At 39.0% G+C, this 9,836-nt stretch overlaps 1 protein-coding gene across 2 annotated transcripts; it reads right to left on the minus strand.

Annotated features, from left to right (window-relative positions):
• Window positions 1-6,575: 6,575 nt before the first annotated feature.
• On the minus strand, window positions 6,576-9,107 carry LOC126237104 (WD repeat-containing protein 5). 2 transcript variants are annotated; one of them, XM_049946919.1, is made up of 2 exons: window positions 8,948-9,107; window positions 6,576-7,748 (listed from the first exon to the last, which is right to left on the minus strand). In XM_049946919.1, exon 2 carries the CDS (start codon window positions 7,692-7,694, stop codon window positions 6,669-6,671), a length of 1,026 nt encoding a protein of 341 aa, XP_049802876.1. In that variant the 5' UTR covers window positions 7,695-7,748; window positions 8,948-9,107; the 3' UTR covers window positions 6,576-6,668. The 2 variants fall into 2 exon arrangements, with proteins under 2 accessions (XP_049802876.1, XP_049802882.1); XM_049946925.1 differs by lacking the exon at window positions 8,948-9,107 and adding an exon at window positions 7,955-8,128.
• Between the last annotated feature and the right edge of the window lie 729 nt (window positions 9,108-9,836).

Below are 9,836 nucleotides of genomic sequence, written 5' to 3' on the forward strand. Positions count from 1 at the left end.
CTTCCAATGCTAATTACATTTATTATCTGACTCTTCAGTTCTGAGTTTCAAATTCTCTCTCCCTCTTTGCCTTGTCTTACCCCTGTCTTAATTTTGAACAGATGAGATATGTGTCATGAGCTTTAGACTGGACATTATGTTGGTTAGGGGTGTCTAACTATATTCTCTAGCTTGGCTTTTCTTGTAGCTAAGAATTCTATGACAGATTGTCAACACAATATACCATTGTTCTCCAAATGCAGGGTCCAGCAAAAAGCCCTTCCATATTTGGAGAGGGTGCTGTTTGAGTTGTAGTGGAGGCACTCAGGTAGAGGGGTGTATTGATCGATAGCAGTGTACATGCCATTTTCAGTAGGCGCAATCACTTGGCTAGGTGAGGATCGTGTGTTTTTGTAGAGGAGTATTTTCATAATGGTGGTTCTGAGAATTGCTACTCGGCAAGCATTTTATATTCGGTTTGAACGTGACTGACATGGTTCTGTTTCTGATAGAAAAAAAAAAGAAAAACTATTTGAATTTGGGTATCACGAGCACCAGGTTCTGCACGAAAGAAAATATAATGGCCGACCTCGGACGGTAACGTCAGAAAGTGCGGGCCATGTTAAGAGCAACCAGTAAGCAATCTCCAAAGCATTCAGCACTTAAACATGCAGCTGTCCTGGGGATTATTTGAGAGGAGTGTAAGAAGAATCCTGCACAAAGATCTTCACATGCACCCATACCAAATGATGGTTACCCAATAATTAAGTGAGAGATATTTTGAAACTCGCAGAGCTGTGTATGAGGAAATTCTTCAGAACATTCTCCCTGGTGCTGTTTCAGCTTCTTCTGATGAGGCCCATTTCCACCTGTCATGTACTGTAAACTTACAAAATTACCCCTATTTGGCAGCAGGAATCCATCAGGTACTTCAACAAAGACCCGTTCACAGTCACCATGTGATAGCTTGGCGTGTCACTGGTGAATCTGGTATGTGAGGTCTATTTTTTTGAAGATGATGGTGTAATGCTGACAGGTAATTCAAATCGCTACTGTCACAGGATAGAGATCTTCCTCTGACGTAAGTTAAACCAGTTCGTTGGGGGCCACGAAGAGGGAGGAGCCTGGTTCCAACAAGACATAGTGACAATTCACACTTCTTCACATTCTCTATAAATTTAGAGGCATTTGTTTCTTGGATGTGTTCTCTCTTCGTGACAAGATGGTGCCTGGCCACCAAGGTTACACGATTGACCACCTGTTGACTTTTTTCTTAGGGGACACTTACAGGTCCAAGTGTACAAATATCACCCCGCAAACCTGCAAGCAGTTAAGGAGGTATCACCCAGGAAGTGGCTACCATTCTACTGGAAATGACATAACTAACTATGGATAACTTCTGGGAAAGACTTTTTCAATGTCTCAACAATGGAGGACACAACTTATGGACATAATTTCGAAAACCAATGAACGTAAAATTGATCTTATTGGTTGTTCACAAAAAAGTTTTTTGCCTGTATCTTTTTTGTTTGTTAGTACCATTTGAAATATGGGAGTTCTTTTTGCCAGATCCTGTATTTGCAGACGTCATTACTTGCAGTAATTCAGAAATGAGATGCTTTCACCTTATTCTGCTTAGCCTCATCCTCAAGAAGTTTTGAAAATTTACAGTGGTCAATTTCAGAAATGTTCAACTCTGAGCATTTTGAATATCTGATGACTTTCAGGGGATAATTTACACTGATAAACATCTAGCAACTCCTAAAGACATATTTAGATTCTATGAGTTCAGGTTTCTCGAACACTGGAATCTGACCCCACCAGATACCAGTTGTAATCACACTGCTTTGCTATTGGCATCCAGAGAGAGAGAGAGAGAAAGAGAGAGAGGGACGTGTATATCCTTTGTGGATAATGTATAAGTACTTATCAGAACTGACAATCAGGGGAAATGATCAAGAACAGAAAGGTAGGGAGCAATGGTAATGAGGTTACAGTGGTATGTAGCAGCCTACATTTTAAATCAGTGTCCACAAGAACTGGCAGAATTGGAGGAGGAGGAGGGAACAAAGAATGATGTAGAAGGCCAACTCTTTGGGATACAAGAGAAACTCTTCACTGACAATTGTTCCACAAGATAGAACCCCCTAGAACATGACTCTTAGCAAGCGCACAAACATAAAGACGTACAACAACCTACAGCAAAAATAAAATTCTCTCCTTATGTTTGAAGCTTTCATTTTGACTCATTCAAGTTTTAATGTATTTGTCTTCGTTGTTGTTGTTGTTGTGGTCTTCAGTCCTGAGACTGGTTTGATGCAGCTCTCCATGCTACTCTATCCTGTGCAAGCTTCTTCATCTCCCAGTACCTACTGCAACCTACATCCTTCTGAATCTGCTTAGTGTATTGATCTCTTGGTCTCCCTCTACGATTTTTACCCTCCACGCTGCCCTCCAATGCTAAATTTGTGATCCCTTGATGCCTCAAAACATGTCCTACCAACCGATCCCTTCTTCTAGTCAAGTTGTGCCACAAACTTCTCTTCTCCCCAAGCCTATTCAATACCTCCTCATTAGTTACGTGATCTACCCACCTTATCTTCAGCATTCTTCTGTAGCACCACATTTCGAAAGCTTCTATTCTCTTCTTGTCCACACTAGTTATATTCCATGTTTAGCTTCCATACATGGCTACACTCCATACAAATACTTTCAGAAACGACTTCCTGACATTTAAATCTATACTGGATGTTAACAAATTTCTCTTCTTCAGAAACGATTTCCTTGCCATTGCCAGTCTACATTTTTTATCCTCTCTACTTCGACCATCATCAGTTATTTTACTCCCTAAATAGCAAAACTCCTTTACTACTTTAAGTGTCTCATTTCCTAATCTAATTCCCTCAGCATCACCCGATTTAATTTGACTACATTCCATTATCCTCGTTTTGCTTTTGTTGATGTTCATCTTATATCCTCCTTTCAAGACACTGTCCATTCCGTTCAACTGCTCTTCCAAGTCTTTTGCTGTCACTGACAGAATTACAATGTCATCGGCGAACCTCAAGGTTTTTACTACTTCTCCATGAATTTTAATGCCTACTCCAAATTTTTCTTTTGATTCCTTTACTGCTTGCTCAATATACAGATTGAATAACATCGGGGAGAGGCTACAACCCTGTCTCACTCCTTTCCCAACCACTGCTTCCATTTCATGCCCCTCGACTCTTACAACTGCCATCTGGTTATTGTACAAATTGTAAATAGCCTTTCGCTCCCTGTATTTTACCCCTGCCACCTTCAGAATTTGAAAGAGAGTATTCCAGTTAACATTGTCAAAAGCTTTCTCTAAGTCTACAAATGCTAGAAACGTAGGTTTGCCTTTTCTTAATCTAGCTTCTAAGATAAGTCGTAAGGTTAGTATTGCCTCACGTGTTCCAACATTTCTACAGAATCCAAACTGATTTTCCCCGAGGTCCGCTCCTACCAGTTTTTCCATTCGTCTGTAAAGAATTCGCATTAGTATTTTGCAGCTGTGACTTATTAAACTGATAGTTCAGTAATTTTCACATCTGTCAACACCTGCTTTCCTTGGGATTGGAATTATTATATTCTTCTTGAAGTCTGAGGGTATTTCGCCTGTGTCATCCATCTTGCTCACCAGATGGTAGAGTTTTGTCATGACTGGCTCTCTCAAAGCCATCAGTAGTTCTAATGAAATGTTGTCTACTCCCGGGGCCTTGTTTCGACTCAGGTCTTTCAGTGCTCTGTCAAACTCTTCACGCAGTATCTTATCTCCCATTTCGTCTTCATCTACATCCTCTTCCATTTCCATAATATTGTCCTCAAGTACTTCGCCCTTGTATAAACCCTCTATATACTCCTTCCACCTTTCTGCCTTCCCTTCTTTGCTTAGAACTGGGTTGCCATCTGAGCTCTTGATATTCATACAAGTGGTTCTCTTCTCTCCAAAGGTCTCTTTAATTTTCCTGTAGGCAGTATCTATCTTACCCCTAGCGAGACAAGCCCCTACATCCTTACATTTGTCCTCTAGCCATCCCTGCTTAGCCATTTTGCACTTCCTGTCGATTTCATTTTTGAGACGTTTGTATTCCTTTTTGCCTGCTTCATTTACTGCATTTTTATATTTTCTCCTTTCATCAATTAAATTCAATATTTCTTCTGTTACCCAAGGATTTCTATTAGCCCTCGTCTTTTTACCTACTTGATCCTCTGCTGCCTTCACTACTTCATCCCTCAGAGCTACCCATTCTTCTTCTACTGTATTTCTTTCCCCCATTCCTGTCAATTGTTCCCTTATGCTCTCCCTGAAACTCTCTACAACCTCTCGTTCTTTCAGTTTATTCAGGTACCATCTCCTTAAATTCCCACCTTTTTGCAGTTTCTTCAGTTTCAATCTGCAGGTCATAACCAATAGATTGTGGTCAGAATCCACATCTGCCCCTGGAAATGTCTTACAATTTAAAACCTGGTTCCTAAATCTCTGTCTTACCATTATATAATCTATCTGATACCTTTTAGTATCTCCAGGATTCTTCCAGGTATACAACCTTCTTTTATGATTCTTGAACCAAGTGTTAGCTATGATTAGGTTATGCTCTGTGCAAAATTCTACAAGGCGGCTTCCTCTTTCATTTCTTCCCCCCAATCCATATTCACCTACTATGTTTCCTTCTCTCCCTTTTCCTACTGACGAATTCCAGTCACCCATGACTATTAAATTTTCGTCTCCCTTCACTACCTGAATAATTTCTTTTATCTCGTCATACATTTCATCAATTTCTTCATCATCTGCAGAGCTAGTTGGCATACAAACTTGTACTACTGTAGTAGGCATGGGCTTTGTGTCTATCTTGGCCACAATAATGTGTTCACTATGCTGTTTGTAGTAGCTAACCCGCACTCCTATTTTTTTATTCCTATTAAACCTACTCCTGCATTACCCCTATTTGATTATGTATTTATAACCCTGTAATCACCTGACCAAAAGTCTTGTTCCTCCTGCCACCGAACTTCACTAATTCCCACTATATCTAACTTTAAGCTATCCATTTCCCTTTTTAAAATTTCTAACCTACCTGCCCGATTAAGGGATCTGACATTCCACACTCCTATCCGTAGAACGCCAGTTTTGTTTCTACTGATAACGACGTCCTCTTGAGTAGTCCCCGCCCGGAGATCCGAATGGGGGACTATTTTACCTCCGGAATATTTTACCCAAGAGGACGCCATCATCATTTAATCATACAGTAAAGCTGCATGTCCTCGGGAAAAATTACGGCTGTAGTTTCCCCTTGCTTTCAGCCGTTCGCAGTACCAGCACAGCAAGGCCATTTTGGTTAATGTTACAAGGCCAGATCAGTCAATCATCCAGACTGTTGTCCCTGCAACTACTGAAAAGGCTGCTGCCCCTCTTCAGGAACCACATGTTTGTCTGGCCTCTCAACAGATACCCCTCCGTTGTGGTTGCACCTACGGTACGGCTATCTGTATCGCTGAGGCACGCAAGCCTCCCCACCAACGGCAAGGTCCATGGTTCATGCGGGGGGTATTTGTCTTCAGGAGATTGAAATACTGAACATAACTGCAGAACAATTTATTCTGCAGCAAACAAACGTGCACTGAAAGTGACAGTGGCTACTGAATGAACAGCTAATTAGAACGACAAACATAGGCACAAACGTAAAATATCACAATGGAAATTGAATGTAGATAGAGCATAAACAGGGTAGAAACAGTAATACTGAGGGTAACAAGTGTGTAACGATGAAAAAGAAACAACACATGTTATTTAAATACATAAAATGGAGAAAGAAAGGAAATACCGGTAACAACAAAAAGCAACAACAAAAATCTCTTCAATTTGAAAACTAAAATGTGTCAACAAGATAAAAGAAGAACCATGAAGGTAGCAGAATAATTTCTCTAAAATCACAGGCTAAATCCCTGTCTATACAACATTAATTGGTTATTTTCAGTATGCCAATTTTTCTTTCTAACATACTTGATCTACATGTTGCAACTGACTGAAAACGTAAGGTCTGACTATGGTTCTAATTAGAAATGTACCTTTCATTCAATATACCAGTGTCAAACAACGTAAGTGTTGTAACATTACAGCTGATCACAAAAATGATTTAAATATATAACTTAAAATCTAATACAAAATATTACTACTATCCATGAAGTTTTCAAATAATAAATAGTAGAATGTTAAGCCTCTTACCCCTTTGAAACACATTGATTAACAAGTAATGTGTAAAATGCATACAACCTTACAGAAAAAAAGTCACAGCTTATAACTCTCCAATTGGAAGAAATAATTCAGTGTCGCAACTTGTACAGTCAATAATATCTTCTACAACCACATAACAAAGAGTATTTCTGTATGAGAAAAAGTTATCAGGAAATGAAGACAGTAACAATACACAAATTTGCTTACATCCACAAACTAATGAATCAATATGAAGAGTAAATAAGCTGTACACTTTAAAGAATGGTTTAGGAGAGAAAAAGGGGGAGAGCAGCACAGTAAAGGGTAGGCTATACAAATAACACATTAATTCTACAAGCAATCTTCTCAATAACTTTTAATTATCTAGTTATAAAAATAACACAAGCACATTTTAATGTCCAAAAGTGATGATAAAGCATGGGAAGACTTTACACTATGAATCACTTTTCCACAGTTTTATTGTTTTATCATTCTCCAAAGCAGCAGAAGCTATAATGTTCTCCGTAGGATGGCAACCTGTGCACAAAACTATGTCTGTATGGCCCTGGAGCTTCTGGACAATTTCTTTTGTCTGGAGATTCCAGATGTAGACCATATTATCTTCAGAGCCAGACACAATCCATTTACCACCAGTAACAGAAAAATTTGCAAATATACAGTACTTCTCATTTTTATGTCCTGTGTATGTCTTAAGACATTTTCCTTTGCTATAGTCCCAAAGCTTAAGCGTACTGTCCAATGTTGCAGCAAGAATATATTTACCATTTGGTGAAAATTTGACAAATGAAACAGGAGGGTTATCATCATCAATTAGTGTCTTTAAGCACTGTCCTGAGGCTGTATCCCAGATGCGACAGAGGCCATCATAGCTACTTGATACAATTAGAGAACCATCCCTGTTGAAATGTACAGCACTAACAGGGTCAGAATGGGCAGGCAGTGTTTTCAGACATTTCCCAGTCCTTACATCCCAAATACGAACACTTTCATCAAATGAGCCAGAAACTATCAAATTAGACTGCGGATTGAAATTGCAGCAAAACACATAATTGCTATGTCCCTTAAGAGTCTTCAAACATTTTCCAGAACTTAATTCCCAAATTTTTAAAGTTTTATCATCAGAGGCACTTACTAGCAAACGACTGTCACTTGACCATGAAACATCTGAAATTCCAAGCTTGTGACCGGAAACAGTTTTTTCAAACTTCCCATCATACGCTCCCCAAATTTTTATTAATTTGTCAGCAGATGAGCTGGCAAGCCATTCACCATTCGGACTAAATTTCACTGACGAAACAGCTTTTGTGTGTCCTGCCAAAGTAAATTTGAGGGCGTAATTTGGCCTTACAGCAGACGCCGTCTTCGTGGTGGCACTACCAGATTTGCTGACTGGTGCTGGCGTAGACTGATTGCCCGACCCATTTTGGGCACTGTTAGGATTAGATCCAAGTGGTATCATAATGAGGATCTTGGCATCGTTCAAGATACTACAGCAACGTCAGCATAGTCAGTCCTGGGAGAAAAAAAAAAGAGTTAGCTCTGAAACAACGTTTTTTGACAAGAGTTCACATTTCGAATGCATCCTTATCAACATAACAACTCCAGTATCGAGGACTTCTGTGAATAGGTATGTTTTACCTTCAAATAATGCGCAAAACTATAAAAACTCTTACGCTTACTACGATAGCATGGAAAACTGTCCGCGAAAAAATAACTTACCACCACTGCAAATCTTATACTGAAGACGTATATCAATTGTACGGTACGTAATAACGCTTTACCACATAAACGTCAATTCTGTCACATATATTCCTATCATCACACTATATTCTCCAGTTTTTAATACGGAAGCGTCCGATCTAACCCGTCGGCTTTGACCCATGACGTCACAAATATAGCGGAAACGACAATTCCGATATGGCGGATATAGAAACGTTGCATACGTATCACAAAGACGAAAACACATAGAAAAACAACACACACAAAGGTTTCACAAGAACAATCTGCTAACATTGATAGCAAACAAAGATAATAATAAAAAGTTGTACTCAAGCCAGGCAGGGGGGGGGGGGCTGCGCCCCCCCCTGACCCCCCCCCACCCCCCCGCCAAAAAAAAAAAAACTCCCAACCTAACCTCGTATTCAGGGCTACGCTACAGATCAATGTGTAGGTCAATCAAAAGATAAAAAAAAGAAACAAATGGAAAAAAAGAAAAAAACAATATTGATTCATTAGACATAACGAGTAGCGACAAAACATATAGACCATAAAGATTGAACAATCTAATGGCAAACTGATAAAAGCCTCATAGACGACGTTGAAACAAAAAGTACAGTAAAAAGGTAAACTATATATTACAGGCCCTAAAACTCCTACTAAGGTAACGTCAACGAGGCAACATCTACAAACACGCCACACTAACAAACCAAACTCCGCGCCGTAATGACGTCACACACCACAACACCCTTACGTCACGGGTCAAAGCCGACGCGTGAGATCGGATGTTTCTGTTGACCCCTAAATCCAGATAAACATAGAGAATACGTAGACCAGAGCAATTTGAATATAACAAGGTTAAACACACGACCAGAGATCTGACAAATACAACTGGAAATCAGCTTGGGTTATAAAATGAACACAGGGAGATGATATACATTTATGGAAATTTTAATGCTACAGACGTGAAATTACACAGTTCTGACATGCACTCACATTGCAAAAAACCACATTTCATCAGACTTAAATTACCAATCACTGTTTTGTATTTGAAACTTTCGTCATCACTATTCGCGCCTTCTGGAGCAGTTTTGTTTTGTATTTGAAACTTTTGTTTACCAGCTTATACAATATACCTCTCTGACTCGACTGTCAATAGCTTCTCTTTGGTCAACATTAATTATTGCTGAACAATCCGTCATCAGTGACCTCTACAGTGCTGGCAACAGTGCTTGTACAGGGCTTCGTTTTCGAAATGGTGTTGTAAATTGATTTTTTTTTCATTTGATAATGCATGAATCATGACATGAACCTGAATTTGTTTAACATTTACATGTTTTGAGACGAGTTATTTCTTACCTTTTAAATGAAAATATGTGTTAAGACCTTTTTCTTGAGTTGCAGGACATCCACAAGGCCATGTTACTTGGGATTTGTGGAAGGTAAATGAGGATATTTGTTTTTTATTGTAAATATTTATTGTTCATTCTTGTTTTTCCGACTTGTCGTACATCGTGAAGGATCTCGTCAGTATATGTATCTATTGGAAGGAAAATGACGCTATATCTAATCTAATAGTAAGAGTGTACATGAATTAAAGAGTAAACAGTCAATAGGTCTAGTTGAATTTAAATGTGACTACTAAATGACTCCATTAGCAGCATAAGAGCACCCCTAACTGACACTATAAATGAGTCATTCTCATCAGGTTGCTTCCTTGGTTACCTAAATTGTACAAAAGTTCTTTCCATACATAGAAATGTGATATAGAAAACACAGAGAATTGCAGACTAGTGGTATTATTGCCTTCCTTTTCAAATATAACAGATACTCTTATGAAGAACAGACTTGGACTATTTAGATGAATACCAACTTCAGTACAAAG

This window comes from Schistocerca nitens, chromosome 1, assembly GCF_023898315.1.
Source record: "Schistocerca nitens isolate TAMUIC-IGC-003100 chromosome 1, iqSchNite1.1, whole genome shotgun sequence".
NCBI lineage: Eukaryota > Metazoa > Arthropoda > Insecta > Orthoptera > Acrididae > Schistocerca > Schistocerca nitens.